The following is a 16,861-nucleotide window of genomic DNA, read 5'->3' as shown; positions in this document are numbered from 1 at the left end:
ATCACGTCTCTCAGCATACACATCCGTCCGATCTGTGTACTAATACAAGGTATCGTAGTCTAAATGGCCCCTAAAGCATCCCCTGCTTTCTGGTGTGTTTGACTCTAAATGGAGCATAATGTACTAAATGAACATCATGCTGTATTGAAGAAGACTGTAAACTAGAGATTGAGACCATAAACTCATGTTTACAATGTTTACTGAGGGAATAAATCAAGAGAGAAGTAGAGTCATTTTAGACTAGACTTCTATACAACCAGAGGAGTCGCCCCCTGCTGGACACTAGAGAGAATGCAGCTTTTATTAACTACACTCTTGCTTGTTTTGTGTGTGGAGCTCTCTGTGGTGCTGATCATGCAACCGTCACCATGTTGCTGTTTTAGTGACTTTATACACAACAAATAAGCACATCATTTCATAGTATGTCTACACTTCAAAGAATATGTTTTCCCTGTTTTATAATGATTTAATAAGCTAATCAACCCCCGAGAAAGAGGGAGCTGATGTGACTGACACAGACCTGCGAAGGGCAGTCGATGAATGACTGAGAACAAATATATTTATGATATTAAACACATGAATATAATATATTATATGACAATCCTACAGTCATTATGTTAAAGCAGATAAGCAAATACACTGTAGGAAAATATCACTTTCAGGATTGAACCTACTTTCATAATTTGCCAACAACACATCGATATTCACTTCAAACAACAGCGACTGAAGCACATAATCCAAGATGTACATTTAGATGTTGAGTCTGTTTTTTTCCTTCTCCTTTGACTGGATGAGAACTATTATGACTGCTGATTCAGCAGTTCTCTCTCCTAATGGTCTGAGCTCACTTGTAGGTTGTTTCCTGCTGAGCAGCTTTCTTTTATGTAATGGATCTGTTTCATTGCAGCTCAACAGTCATTAATTTTGAATGAGGCTCAAGTTAAAGCACGCGACCTGCTGGATCATCTCTGCAGAGTCAAAAAGTTAGAAAATCATACGACTCAAATGTTTCCACGAGGAAGACCATTACCACTCTCATGTTCACCCATTACCTACAAGGCTACAGCCGGTTAGCTTAGCATAAAAACATGTGCCAGCTGTAGACAGTGATGCGTTCACTTACTGTTGATCCTAGAAAATCACAAAAGACAAAAGCAAAAGATAAAAGAAAACTATAAAATAAATATATAATAATATAATTGTCTCTTTTCAAACATACGTCAAATAACAAAAGCCGCTAACACTACAGTCTTCACCTATAAGTTTGGTGTATTTAACGAAGTATTACTGTAATAAAATGTATGTGACCTGAACGACGTTTAGATAAAAAGTGGGCGTGTTATACGTTTGAGCACAGTTCATTTATTTATTAAACATAGGTGGTAGAAACATAAAGCCTTGTTAACTTTAATATACATTATATCATATTATACAAATCATTTACAACATTGCAGTACATTAAAGAGAAAGAAAAGGCCACAATAAACATAGTCACGACTATTCAGAATGACTTGGTTGTGCATATACAGTATGTACGATTCTAAGCCCAACACATTTCACAATTATGAAAGACTTGTTCTCTTTTTTCTGTTATTTAACTTTATACCTGTCGCACAGTGACATACACAGACACTCAAGTTAACAAAAATAAAAACTTTTTTTTTAAAACACTGACGACACAAGTTGAGGTTTTGCAGACAGAAAGATATTTTTGTCACGATTGTATCAGCTGTTAGCAGACAAACACAGATCAGTGAATGAATACAGGACTGACCTCAAATACAAGGAGACCACCTGCATGTGTTACACTCATGTCGGTAAAAGTCTATGATCATCATTCTACTTTTTATTTTGAAACTTTTCTCTCAGTCTTGTTTCTAAACTCAAAAACAAACTTCTTCCAGAGCTTCAGTACTAAGAGATGCTGATCTTGAGTTGATATTTATTCATAACAGCTGAATAAAGAACTTTTAAGTTAAACAAATGTAACAATAAAAAGTCACTGGGAATGTGTTTATATATATATATATTTTAGTTTAGTTTCACTTTCATCTTAATTAGCTTTCATTCAGTTTTAGTTTTCAATAATGATACTAAAATTGGTCAGAACTTAGCACCCAGACTAAAACAAATAATAAACAAACATCAGATTGTATGAAAATGTGAAAAGTGAGGATGAGATACAAATTTACTCCGATGAGTCGTGAAACGGCTGAGGAATGTTAAAACAGTAAATTCATCTGAGGGAGCTCAAAGTGGACATGATTGCAAATATTATTGTAGGTCTGTAATCCCAAAATATCACAAATTACTTTATAGATTTCTACCGATTTTCTCAGGATACCAAATCAAATTTTTGTGGTGAAGAATATGATCGAGATAATTACTCAAGATTTATTAAAACCTATTATTTATCTGGAGATTGTGAACTACCTCACATGAAAGACAAGGACCATGTGTGCACACTATAACAATTGGGGTTATAATTAAGAAGTACATTTAAAAAAAACACAACAACAAAATATAAATAATTGGTAAACAAGATAATTGGCCTAATAAAGATCAGTGGTTTTGTCAACGTTGAGCTCCGGAGAGATTTCTGTTTTACTTTATTTGATTCCTTCAAAAAAAAAAACACACCAGGAAGACTTCTTACTGTACATTCAATACATTGATTTACAATACATTATTTCTATGTGCAACTAGTCGATTGCACACTAATTAAAAAACAAAACTTTCCTCTTCTATAACACAGATGCATTTTAAAGTGTTATCAACTGAATCAGGTTATGATTAAGGCACTATCAACTTTGTTTATACACAGATATGAACAAGCAGACAAATCACCTTTTGCTGATGATATTGTTCTTTTCATGCATTATTGCTTATTGATGAATAACTGTGGTTACTGCATGTTTCTAAGTGACATCTGCTGGTTTTTCTGTCTACAGTTAATATGCAACTAAACCTATGAAGCATTTCAAAACTTAACATTTCAATTTATGCTGCACCCCTCCAGATATGAATGTTGTCATGGTTTCACTGACAAATGTTTATTCATTTATGTGCAGTTGGTTTCAAACGTGGTTTCATTCCCTTCTATTGATACCGTGTGATTTATTTCTGGGCTTTTTTGAATTACCTTTTTGAACCGGCTCTTTTATGGTTACAAATTGCCACATATAAATCGACATATTAGCATTTCTTTAAATATTTTTGACAAATTCATAGACATAAAGATATTTTGCAATAAACTGTTTCTGGCAGCAGTGTCCAAATAAAAATCCCACAAATAAGTAGCCACCTTTATGGATTGTTAGGGTTAGGATGTTGATATCGGACAATTCTGGTAAATATTCATGTTCAATGGCAAAATTTATAATAATGTTTTTGACATAATTTCTTCTTGCAACAAGGGTGAAATCTTCAGTCAGATACTGGGGGATCAAATATTTATGTTGCCATAATCATACAGTCACTGTATTATAGAGAACTAAGCAGAACATTTGTAATACTATAGGAAAATATCACTTTCAGGGTTGAACCATTTGCAGACGACACACCCTTATTCGCTTCAAACGATACCGACTGTAGCACATGATGCATGATGTACATTTAAATGTTGAGTCTGGGGTCTCTTCTTCTGAAGTGAGTGTCTGCTGTTGGGATCCACTGATGAAAGGGAATCTCTCTCTTTGTAGTCGTGACGTTCAAACTGCATTTAAGAGAGCTGATGACGGAGGCCAAAAAGGCCACACCTAAAGTGTACATCACCAAGGCTGAGAAGAGAAATGTTTCATCACAGATATTTAGATGGTGGTTGGACATTTTGTGGCAGCCGCTGACATTTCTAGATGATTTGGATTGGAATCATTTTCAATGCTAACTGACACTGACACACGGACACATTGCTCTCCATTAGAGGCTGGACCAAAAACTCCAACTGAAATCACATTTAGTCATCTTTTTTTGTGGGTTAAAATTATGTTTTTTAAATGTAGTGTACTGGTGTTACACCAGAGGGAACTTGCGCTGGAGCTTGCATTGACGAGTAAGAACCACAGCAGCTTCTAACCTCGAAGAGACGTTAGCTGAGCAGCTAATTAGCTTTTATACCCGCAAACTGATCATTTCTGTCGAATGAGTACAAATCTAAAGGGCACCATCATGAAAAGCAAAATATATAAAATGTAAATTATTCCCTTTTGGTTTCTGATTCCTCTTTTCTCAAAACTGAACATCAGTAAGTATGCGTTGAAAATCAGTCCTTTCCTCTCCACTAACCAATAGAAGACGTTAAACAACACACACACACACACACACACACACACGTACACAAACACACAACAGACACACAGTTTAAATGTTTATGGCACATCATGAAAAAACAAGAAACAGAAAATGACACATCTGCATGTGCTCTCATCTGAAACACATGAAGATTGAAGCTGATCAGGATAAAAGATTTATTTTATAGAAAAATAGATCACAATTGAAGATTGTCAAAATAAACATGGCAACAATAACTGGAAATAAATAGAAAAGAAGGAAAGAAAGAAATCCAACTGAAGTTCCCAGAGCACAATAATCACTATTGCTTTTTTCTTATTTTTGCATGAAAATGAGAACATGTTTGTGTCTGAACTGAACTCTGCAGTTCATAATGGATGAAAATGTCATCCAACATGTAGCAGTAGATTTTACATGCTGTTGAATATAAAGTGATCTGACCAGGCTGACCTATAGTCTTTAGTCATTAAGGACATACTGGATTATTGTTTCACATATGCAGAATTCATTAATCATCACCACTAATGCCGAGTCACAGCTCATCAGTGCCTCCGTCAAACAGAACCACCCACGGCTGTTTTTTATGTCTGAGCAAAGCAGAATTACAACTTGAGTTCATGCTCAAGTTTTTATAGTCTACGAATACTTTGAGATGGTGATGACAAGGAATTCAACATTTTGGTTCGTGTTTTCTTTTTTTGTCCATCTTCTTCAGAGTCAGATGAGAAAATGGAAATCAGTTTTCATAATCTGCAGTACAGATAAGTCGTGTTTAGCCTAGCTTAGCACAAAGACTGGAAGCAGGGGGACGACTGTTAGCTTCCATTAAAAGAAAAAACAAAAAATGTTGCATTCGTATTCCTACATGTTGCAGGAATATAAATACGCTTGTTAAAGGTAGTTGAGACCAAGTTAAAACCAGACGACCCCACCATGAGGACAGGACTTCTGAAAGGCTAGCATCTACCATGCTAACAAGTAGCTCCAATGCTAACAACTTCTAAAAACCACAACGTCACACCTTTACATATTTGTTTATATATACACCAAATAACGTGTAAATATGACTTCAGCTTTAGAGTTGTGGACGTAGATTTTTATTTGCTAGCTAGGCTAGCAGTTTCCCCCTGCTTCTGGTCTTTTTTGCTAAGCTACGCTAAAGGCACCTTGATATTGGCAAAACAAGGTCTGGATGCCTCTGCCTCTGATTGGCTAGCACTCGTTGCCTTGGTTGGTGGGATTGGTCAGGTTTAGGGTAAGAATATCAGGATAAGCCAATCAGAGGCAGAGTAGGGTGGGATTCTTAATGTAGCATCCTGGACCTAGCCTATACCTCCGTACACATTCTCATAGCACCTTGTCACTTTCCTAACTTTTATTAAAGCTCGGGCACTAACTGACCCTAAAACCACATAAACCAGACAGCTTGGAATTGTTGGAAATTGTATTTTAAGCTAGCAGTTTCCCACTGCTCCCAGCCTTTGTGCAAAATTAAGCTAAGCTAACACATCCTGGAAACTATCCCTGTACTGGACGCACAGAGATTCAACTGATTCCCATCTTCTCATTTGAATCTGGTAAAGAGAGATGACAGAGGGATTTATAAAATATTCATATTCTTCCCACTAATTTCATTGAGTGTCTGAAATTGGCAGGAATTAAACGTTAGGACTGTTTATTGTCTGTGTGGAGAAACCTCTGAAGCAATATTTTACAAATCTCCATTAAAACCTCAAACTAATAGATTATTTTAGGCTAGAAGTTTATTTTAAGACAGGCTGATCCTCACCATTTATTCAATGGTAGGAAACCTCTGCAGGTTATTTTATTGCCCTTAAATCAACAATTCATTCACACACACTCGCTCACACTTCTGATCAATTTCACCAATAAATTAAAAATGTGCAAAGAAAATCATGAAGTCAGGTTCTGAGCTGCTGAAGTCTGGCTGGATGTTTAATTAAAAGGCCAATATTGGCTTCATATATATATATATAATCAACCATGTGTTTTTACACATTTCCTCGAGCATCTTTAGCTTCTTTTGTTGGACTCAACTGGCGCCTTCTAGAGAGTTTGGGTTTATTCAATCAGACCAGATAATTAGAGAACTGAATCCAGGTCTGATGACAGTGTTGAGACAACGAACATCACCCGGGTGTTAAAGCTTCTGTCGATAATGAGCGGACACTGAGGTAGATGTTATCAATAATGACAGATATACAGCATTCTGATCAAAACACAAAACACAATCAGAAACATTCAAAATCATTCGAAGAAAATCAGATGTCAAATGTCTGCGATAGATGTTTTCTTTTTGTTTGTTTCTTATTATACATTCTTCTTTTTGGGACAGTTGTTCTTCTCTTTAAAGTGTTTTTGGCAGGCAGACATTTTTCATCACAGCTGCTTTGTTTTTACCAAGATAAAAAAATTAACAGAAACAAAAATCAAAACACATTAGCAAAAATGTTAAAAATCTACAAAATAATCAACCAATTCCTCTCCATATAAAACAGCATGATACTTTAAAAAAAATATAGATTTAGCAACTAACTCCACCATTCAAACGATGATGATGCGCTGCTGTTGTTGTTGTTGTTGTTGTTGTTGTTGTTGTTGTTGTTCCCGTCAACATAAAGTCACACCTCTTCTGTCTACATGCTCTACTCTCCATGCAATAATATGTTTTGCTTTGATTATGATTCACAGACCGACGGGTAGTTTTTTCCCATGAATATCTATGGAGGACTTGTATACTGTAAATACATGAAGCAGATGATTCAAGTAACGTCTGTTGTACCTCAGAGTCCGTCTGAAGTCAGTCAGGACGTCCCGTTAGCGCCGCGTTTCCTATGAGAGTCAGTGTTTTACTTCACCTTCATCAGAGGAAGAGAAGGAGGAAGAGGAAGGGTTTGGGTGAGCAGGGAACTCGTACTCTTCTGGTCGGACGAGCTGGACGAGCGGCTCATCGATCTTCACCTGGAAGACGAAAAAGAAACAAACACTGTTGTTCCAGAACAAAGTGAAATAACGTAAAGTATTATTTCTTCACATTCAAGAAGAACATGTGTTTGTTTTACTGTGAGAGACTTTAGACAAAAGAAGTTTTAATGAAACACAAGCGAGAATTGTTAAAAGAGACAAAAGAAATGTGAGTAAAAAGTGCAAGTATACAAATCTAAAATGACAATAACAATAAGGTGCAAATACAAGATATATAAAATATGTACACCATACCAAAATCATGGGTCATAAAATATAAACGCTATATGTTTACCAGTTTAAAATGTGTGAAGAAATGTTAAAAGTGTCGAAATATCTGAAAAATGTCCCATAAATTTGAAAATGTTCTTAAAATATCTGTAAAAATGTCCCAAAATTGAGAAAATATCCATTTAATGTGAGAAACATGTGTGGACATTCATAAATGCCCCCAAACAATTCTGAAAGGTTTGACAAAATTGCGAGAAAAAAAATTGTTTTTTAACATATGAAAATATTCAAAAGATCTGACAGAAAATACAATAGTGCAAATCTTCATGTGTTTCTGCTGTTTTCTGTTGATTTATTTATTGTTGAAGTGAAAGATGATTCAGAATAAACTGTCATGAATTATGATTTAGAATAAACTGTCATGAATTACAATTAATCACACCTCAAACTTCAGTTCTACTTTATTTACCAGAAACTTGAACATGTGGTCACAATGGACTCACACACCCACACACACACACACACACACACACACTCCAGGCCATCTCCATCACAGTCACATGCTGAGGAAGCAGAGCCAAGGACAAAACCAGCAGCCATCACTTCCTGTTAATCGTGTCCTGATGGAGGACCAAACTAAAGAGTTAAAGGGCCAATAGGGACACATGGACCAACAACATGCATTTATTAGATTTGTTTGTGTCATATTTCAAGTCTTTGAATAGCAGAAATCACAAACTTTCCATCTTTAAGCTCATTAAAATAAAAAGACACCTGAAACAAACTGCTCTGAGACTAAACCTCCAGAACCTCGACCAACTATTATTATTATTATTATTATTATTATAACACCTGAACAGGTCTGTCTGCTTTCTACCTGCTGACACTCAGAAGATTTATAATTAAAGGTGCTGTCTTACAAATATAGAACATTTAGTTCAGAACGCTGTGAAGCCCTCTACTGTTCACTACAATCTACAGACGTAACGTCACCTCACATATTTCACTCAATCACTATTATCTTTTAAATCACTTCTAAAAACATATTTTTACAGACTGGCTTTTATGTGATGTCATCGCTTTACTGTTTTATTTTTATTTGTTGATTTTACTCAATTATTTTACAAACATTTTTTATATAGATTTTATATTTTATATTTTATATTTTATTTTATTGTTTATTTTATTTCTTAGTTTAGTTTTATCAACTGTCTCACTGAGTTTTCTACAACAACACAGCGTGAAGACGGTGATGACGGTGATGACGGTGATGACGGTGAGGACGGTGAGGACGGTGAGGACGGTGAGGACGGTGATGACGGTGATGACGGTGAGGACGGTGATGACGGTGAGGACGGTGAGGACGGAGTACGTTGAGGTGCCAGCACAGCGACCGGCCGCTCAGCAGCTGCTGTCAGCGGTGGTTTAGAGGCGGCGGCTCAAGGTTCTACTGTCTGTGATTCATCAAAGTGAAAGTGACACGAGAGCCTTAAATAACGCTGACCTCGGACCTCCGGCATGTCACATAACACCTCTGAACCGTCATCAATAACACCTTATTCTTTTTGAATCACACGGATCCATCAGGTTTAAATATGATGTCACAGAAAAAAGATTGACTTTTATATTGTGATTCTAAAAATACATTAACTTTATATTTAACAATTTTTGGTTCCATACGTTTACAGTTTTTCTCTGTTTAAATCTCAGTGAACTGGATTTATTTGTGTTTTGGACTGTTTCTGATATTTTATAGATTGATAGACTTTATTTCAGAGTATTTTGAGTTTAGTTTTTACTTAAATTTAATGTTTTCATCAGCACATCATCATCACTTCCATCAAAGCAGTGAGAATAGAAGTGAAATTATAAAGTGTTTCACAATGTTTCAAAATGTTTCAAAATGTTTCAAATTGTTCCAAAATATTCCAAAATGTTTCAAAGTGTTGCAAAATGTTGCAAAATGTTCCAAAATGTTTCAAAGTGTTCCAAAATGTTTCAAAATGTTTCAAAGTGTTCCAAAATGTTTCAAAATGTTCCACAAGTTTCAAAGTGTTCCAAAATGTTTCAAAATGTTCCAAAATGTTCCACAATGTTTCAGGTTTGACCATAATCTCAGATAAAATCAGTTTCTCTATATACCGTAATAGAGAATACAGTTGTATGCGTCCGTGGTGTCTTTAGGAGCAACTTTTAGGAGCAACTTAAACTCAACTGAAGGTCCAGTTGGTCTCCAGGTTTAATGTCAATGAACAGTTTTATTTCACAGCTTTCAGTCTAATAACACAGAGAGGTTCATTCAACATGTTTTAAACTTTCATCTGGAAAACATTCTCAAAGTAAAGTCACTGATGTTTCCTGCTCATTGTTCCAGTGTTGCAGTAGAAGTACATGTTATGTGTATGTGTACAGTCTCCAGAGATCACAACACGGCTCTGAAGCTGTCTCAACTAGAACCTGTTCTAACAGACGAAGCTTAACGAGGTCGACTCAAACCACCTGAGTGAGTCCTCGTTAGTGAGACCAGGAGCAGCCGGACGGAGGAACGTTATAAAAGAAGAAGAAGAACTCGTGGAAACAAAGCAGTGAATTAGTGAACTGATGTCAGACGTTAACACGTTTAGAGTTCTGCTCCTGAACTTCTTAATGTTCCTCATTAGAACACGTCAGCTACTTTACTTTAAGTTCAGGGTTTCTCCAAACCATGTCCGGTGTTTTATTAAAATAGAGAGGATATGTATCTAATACAACAACAGGTTAATAATGTTTATTTAAAGAAGAAACTAAATATTTTAAAGGAGAATTGTCGCTCAAAAATCAAAACCTTATATTTCACGTTAGGGTTTACTAAATCTACTTAAACATGAGCGTCACTCATTCCTGTTCCTCGCTGTTCATGGAGAACCGTTCTACTTTGAGCACGTGTTAAAGAGTTGTGTGTTGAAGGTGGATCTTCAGACTTCCTGCAACAGCTGCTGCCCCCTGCAGGCTGACAGCTGAACTGCATTCAGAGCATTTTAACAAAGAAACAAAGATCCTGTTGTTCAATGGAGATCATTGTGATCAGCTGATTCCACTAACACATATTTATCTGGTTTATTACTCTTGTTTTTTGTTATTGAATCATAAAATCTTATTTTTATTAAATAATTAGTATTCTGTGTTTCTCATCTGGTCATAATTGTAAATAAATAACTTTTTTTCAAACCATTACAAAATGTGAAATTGTTAATTTCTGAATTTAAAGTGCAGGGATTCACTTCAAGACTTTAAATCATGTGTTGTGAATGTTAGATCAATGAATGTTAAATGTATAATATTTCACTACCTTACATCATATTAATATCTAAGAAGAGCTGAACGTGAAGCAGAATGACTGAAGTTTAAGTCCAAACATTATTATTATTATTATTATTCATCCAGTAGTGAGTAGTTATGATTGTAGTTGATTAGGAGAACCTCAGACACATTTCAGATTATTTCTATCTATGACATTAATAATTCTAAAATAAGTGTTTTTATTCATAAGATGCTTTCAGGTGAAGAGAATGTTCCAGAACACTTCAGCTTGTCCCACTTGACAACTTAATATGATATAATGTTTATAGAGCATTTCATTGTTTTGTAATTGTTTTCCTCACGTTTTATTGTTCATGTATTCTATATGTCAGGTTTTATATATTCTATCTCTAGTTGTTTCACTCATAGTGGCTCGTAATATTACTATTGTTTAGGAGTTAATGCAGATATAACTAATATATTATATAATATATATAATATTAACAAACACAAGAACACACACACGTCTTCCTTTTGTTGTTGATGATGTATTGTTATTGTTATATCATATCTTGTAAAAATACTTTGTCCACATTATTACGTCGTCATATCTTATGTATGTAACATTATGTATAATTATCTTTATAATTAAAGGTAGAGGCTTCAAATAAACCCGGTTAGGTTGTCTGTGTCTTCCTGCTCTGATATTATTATTATTATTATTATTATTATTATTATTATAATACATGACAGATATATTATGTATCTGTTGTGTTTGTGTATTTTTTTTTTAGCAGCAGTTTCAACTCACTGTTCACTACAAACAGCAGACGATCCTCTCAGGAGGAGGTGGAGACCAAAACCAGAGCAACGAGAGAAGACTCCTCCTCTTTCATTGTGAGATCGAGTTCTGCTGCCCCCTGGTGGCTGACAACCAATGACTGCAGCTTTAAAGAGATCTATTTCTAACCACCTTCGATGCAGCGCGATGACCAACAGGATGAGCAAAACAAAGCTCAAACCAGACGCACAACCAACGCATGAAAACTATATGACATAATATAAAACATAAATAAACTCACCTGTCTGTGCGATCAGCCCACTGGTGTTACCAATCCGTTGGTCGTCTGAGCTGAAGAGCCATCCGTCCGTCCGTGTGTCGATGACTCAGCAGTTAAACTCCATCGGGCCTCCGTCCATCGACCCGTCAGCTCCTCTTCACCTCCTTCACTTTGTTCATAAATCCTCTTTTTGTGTTTCTGTCCGTCAGGTTTCAGTCAAGCGATCCGTTGCTCTGATGTCGGAGCTCGTTGTGGAAGCTTTAAACGCAGCGTGGTGACCTGTTGGCTCACTGAGCGATCAATAAAGTTCTTCATCGAACAGGAAGCGACCGGTTTGATCGATAAACATTGAAAGTATTCTGTTGAAGTGTCAGAGCTCGACTGATACGAACAGGATTCTCTTCATTTAAAACTGAAAATCTAATGTTGACATTTAAATACAGCTTTTACTTTGAAAAGCCATCTATCTGACTTTAAGTGGTTCTAGAATTCTCTTTTTAGATTATTAGAAGTTTTTGTGATTTAAATTCAGTCGCTCTTAAACATTCCTTTCTTCCATCATGTGACTGACAGAACGCAACCTGATTGGATGACTAATCGATCACGTTTTTGATTTTCTTATCACAAAATAAAAGATCAATATAGTAGCTGTTGTGGAGCTTTTGATAATGTTACATTTTAATTTTGGGCTTAAAAGTTCAGATTCAAAGTTAATTTTCAACTTTTTGTTGTTTTCAGTCTCATCTAGTGGCTGTTGTGGAGCTTTCAGTCATGTTACATGGTCTTCATCGAAAGACTGACACCAGAAATAAAAGTTTGATGTTTTTTGATGAATTTAAGAGATTTTAAACTTAATAAGCAACTTGATTTTTTAAATATTTTTTAAATTTGAGAAACTTTAAAAGATCAAAAGTCTTGAAATAAACGATCAAACCTTACAAGTACTGCATTAATACGTAATCGATAAATTTGATGATGATTCCGATTTAGTCACTTTTTGGCTGCCGTACTTTACCCACAACAAGAGGCTGAACTACATCATTGTATCACATTTAGCTGTTTTTTTGGAGTTTTGTAAAACTTTTCTGTTCACTTTTTAAATAAGAAAATAAATAATGTTTCACAACACTTTGTTTATATGAATACCTCAAGTCAGCTGAGATATTAAGTAAATAAATATAAATATTGTATTAGTCGAGCTCTGAAACATCCAAAGTACAACCAACTAAACCTTAACTTGTGTCTCTGGCTAACTTCTGGTTAATGTCTCCACATGTTTAATCCTAAAATATCAGATTATTAAATAAACAGTTTTTTTTCTCAGTGACTGCAGAGCTCAATAGGTCACGTGATCGTCTGTGGACATGACGTCACGTTTAAACGGTTCAGCTGAAGTCAGACAACATGGAGGCTTCCACAACATGGAGGTTCCTCCTCTCCTCTCCTCTCCTCTCCTCTCCTCTCCTCTCCTCTCCTGGCTCAGTCCTGGTGGCAGGAGAGTCTGGGAGGTTGCTATAGAAACTGCATCCGTTGATGGGAGACGCGGCGCTGCTGCGCGTCCACGCGGTGGCGCTCGTGGTTCAGAAAAAAAAACAAATAACAGAAGAAGCTGCACCTGATTCCACCCCGAACGTGTGTGTGTGTGTGTGTGTGTGTGTGTGTGTGTGTGTGTGTGTGTGTGTGTGGATTGGTCCTGTGTTGTCTCTGCTTTAGAAAGCATAAAAAGCAAATGTAAACTTTAAACCTGCATTATTATGGCAATAAATTACTAAGATACACATTATTAATGATGATAATAATCATATAATAACAATAAAGTGCTACAATCCTTTCTAAACGCTCTCCTCGTGGCGTGTAATGGAAGACCAGTCCATGTGATTGATGCGGGTTCTCTTAAAATCCACAAAAAGGGCGCAAAAAAAAAGGAGCTCAAACCGGAGCGCGAGGTGTTTCTGATGGACTCGCCGTCCGGTGCGTCACCGCGCGCGGGTGAGTCAGACGTCAGTGAGCCTCCCGGTGTACGCTTTGTGCGGGCTGCAGTTGGTGTACTTGATGGAGTCCGCGTCCTCGCTGCCCGGGTACAGGTCGGACTTGCACAGAGACGGTTTGCTGTCGCTCCGCTCGAACTCCCCGAACTGCAGCTGCTGCTGGCCGCAGGTCACGTGCGTGTACTGGAACTGCTCCTCGTGCTCCGTCTCGCGGTGGTAGAAGTAGTTGAAGTTGGACACGATGACCGGCACCGGCAGCGCGATGGTGAGCACGCCGGCGATGGCGCACAGCGAGCCCACGATCTTCCCGCCGATGGTCACGGGACACATGTCCCCGTAGCCCACGGTGGTCATGGACACTACGGCCCACCAGAACGCGTCCGGGATGCTGCTGAAGCCCGAGTCCGGGTCGTCGGTCTCCGCGAAGTAGACTGCGCTGGAGAAGAGGATGACGCCGATGAAGAGGAAGAAGATGAGGAGGCCCAGCTCCCGCATGCTGGCTTTGAGGGTCTGCCCGAGGATCTGGAGCCCCTTGGAGTGTCTGGAGAGCTTGAAGATACGGAAGACCCGCACCAGACGGATGACCCGGAGGATGGCCAGGGACATGGCCTGCTGCCCGTTCCCCTGGTGCTCCGCGAGCTCCAGCCCCAGCGTGATGAAGTACGGCATGATGGCCACGATGTCGATGGTGTTCATGATGTTCTTGAAGAACGCAGGCTTGCTCGGGCACGCGAGGAACCGGACCAGCAGCTCGAAGGAGAACCAGATGATGCAGAGCGTCTCCACGATGAAGAACGGGTCCGTGAACGGGTTCGGCTTCTTTGCGCGCGCGGTTCCGTTCCCCGCCGGCTGCTCGTCGAACGTTCGGGCCTCCTCTCTGAACTCCGGTAAAGTCTCCAAGCAGAAGATCACGATGGAGATGAGGATGACCAGCACGGAGACTATGGCGATCCCCCTGGCGGGTCCGGAGCTCTCCGGGTACTCGAACAGGAGCCAGACCTGCCGCTGGAACTCGTTCTCGGGCAGCGGGCGCTCCTCCTCCTTAATGAACCCCTCGTCCTCCTTAAAATTCTCGATCACCTCCTCCCCGAGCTCGTAAAATTTAATCTCCTCCATGAAGATGTCCACGGGCACGTTGACGGGTCTCCGGAGCCTGCCCCCGGACTGGTAGTAGTACAGGATGGCGTCGAAGCTGGGTCTGTTCCGGTCGAAGAAGTACTCGTTCCTCAGCGGGTCGAAGAAGCGCATCCTCTTGCGCGGGTCCCCCAGCAGCGTGGAGGGGAACTGGGCCAGCGTCTTCAGCTGCGTCTCGAAGCGCAGCCCGGAGATGTTGACCACCACCCGCTCGCAGCAGTCCTGGTTCTCGGCTCGCTCCGGGTCGTACACATCCTGCGCGGACAGCGCGGCCAGTGCCACAGTCTCATCCAGGTTCTCTCCGGGCACCACTGTCATGTTTCCCCCCCCACCCCCCTCCACAGACAAGGGCGTCTCTTCCCGCTCCTCGGTCCTCTCGGTCCCCCCTCCGAGTCCTCCGCGCGTATTTTGGGAACCAGCTGCGCGTCTCGCTCCTCTTCGTCTGCTCGTTGTGTCGGCGTCACGTCTGCGGGTGAGCTGGTTCCGCTGGCATTGCGTGTGCCCTCTTCCCCCCCCACCGCCGCCGCCACCACGCTCACCTTTCCCGTCCACGCGCCGCTGTAGTCTGGACTCTGCTGTCACATTCGCTGCATCTTAAGCAGGTTTTGCCCTCCCCGAGCTGACGCGTGTGTGTGCGTGTGTGTGCGTGTGTGTGTGTGTGTGTGTGTGTGTGTGTGTGTGTGTGTGTGTGTGTGTGTGTGTGCACGCTTTCTCACTGAGGAAGGGGGGGGGGTTGAAAACACACACACACACGCTCACATATGCTCCTAATGAATCCGGTCCAGATATTTGACACCAAACATGCACGAAATCCTCTCGATTTGAGGAGACATCAGGAATGTGGAGGGTGCGCGTTCACAGAGGGAGTCGTGCGTAATGAACCTGTTGTCTCCAGCGTGGCACGAGCTCAAGGTTACCACCTGAGCTGCTGTGACGAGATATTTACAAAACACGAGCACGCGGAGATGAACGAGGACAGCGCGAGACATGTCGTGCAAAAACGATTCTCATGCAAAAAATATGCATTCCGCTCGTGACGCGGCCCTGTGGGTGAATACCTGTGGCTCTGTCCTCCATCCTCTCACCCTCTCACCCTCTCATCCACTCATCCTCTAACGACACACACAGGCGGGCAGAGAGGCTCCGCGATGCGACGCCGCAGCCGCTTCAACGCGAAAGCTCGCTGACGGCACAGCTGCTCCACAAGTTGTGCACGAGACTCTCTCTGTCTCGTGCTGCATGTTGCATTGTGCGCGAAACAGCTTTATTCTTCTCTCCTGGTGTAAATGTGAGGAGAGAGAGAGAGAGAGAGAGAGAGAGAGAGAGAGAGAGAGAGAGAACATGGGAGAGAGAGAGAGAGAGGGAGAGAGAGGGAGAGAATGGGACAGAGAGAGAGAGAAAGAGACAGAGAGAGGGAGAACATGGGAGAGAGAGAGACAGAGATAGGGAGAGAATGGGAGAGAGAGAGAGATAGAGATAGGGAGATAATTGGAGAGAGAGAGAGACAAAGAAAGAGAGAGTCAGAGAGAGAGAGAGAGACAGAGAGAGAGAGAGACAGAGAGAGAGAGACAGAGAGAGAGAGTTAGACAGAGAGAGAGAGAGACAGAGAGAGAAAGTTAGACAGAGAGAGAGAGAGTTAGACAGAGAGAGAGAGTTAGACAGAGAGAGACAGAAAGAGAGAGAGAGAGAGAGAGAGAGAGACAGAGAGAGAGAGAGAGAGAGAGAGAGAGGAGCTGATGATGGAAAGAGTTTCTGGCTGCAGCTCAGAGCTCTGACGTGGTTTCCTGGAATAGCAGGATTCCTCTCAGGGAGGAAAAGTTTCTCATGGAATGAGTGAATGACTCGAGGGAGCAGCGAGGAGAAAACACAACACACGAGACGACATGAAGAAGA

At 39.9% G+C, this 16,861-nt stretch overlaps 1 protein-coding gene across 1 annotated transcript; it reads right to left on the bottom strand.

The window, feature by feature from the left end:
* Positions 1 to 4,452: 4,452 nt before the first annotated feature.
* LOC137889942 (shaker-related potassium channel tsha2-like) lies at positions 4,453 to 15,304 on the bottom strand. The gene is made up of 2 exons (XM_068733989.1): positions 11,868 to 15,304; positions 4,453 to 7,272 (listed from the first exon to the last, which is right to left on the bottom strand). The coding sequence occupies exon 1, from the start codon at positions 15,284 to 15,286 to the stop codon at positions 13,841 to 13,843; it is 1,446 nt and encodes a 481-aa protein (XP_068590090.1). The 5' UTR covers positions 15,287 to 15,304; the 3' UTR covers positions 4,453 to 7,272; positions 11,868 to 13,840.
* Between the last annotated feature and the right edge of the window lie 1,557 nt (positions 15,305 to 16,861).

Source organism: Cebidichthys violaceus, unplaced genomic scaffold, assembly GCF_023349555.1.
Source record: "Cebidichthys violaceus isolate CVI_PGR_0920_01 unplaced genomic scaffold, fCebVio1.0.p SCAF_60, whole genome shotgun sequence".
Lineage (NCBI taxonomy): Eukaryota > Metazoa > Chordata > Actinopteri > Perciformes > Stichaeidae > Cebidichthys > Cebidichthys violaceus.
The sequence above is the reverse complement of the archived record's forward strand: the minus strand, read 5'-3'. Positions and strand labels throughout refer to the sequence as shown.

What these genes read in the sequence shown, in the direction of transcription:
- LOC137889942 (XM_068733989.1), bottom strand. Translation starts at nt 15,286, where the DNA reads ATGACAGTGGTGCCCGGAGAGAACCTGGATGAGACTGTGGCACTGGCC.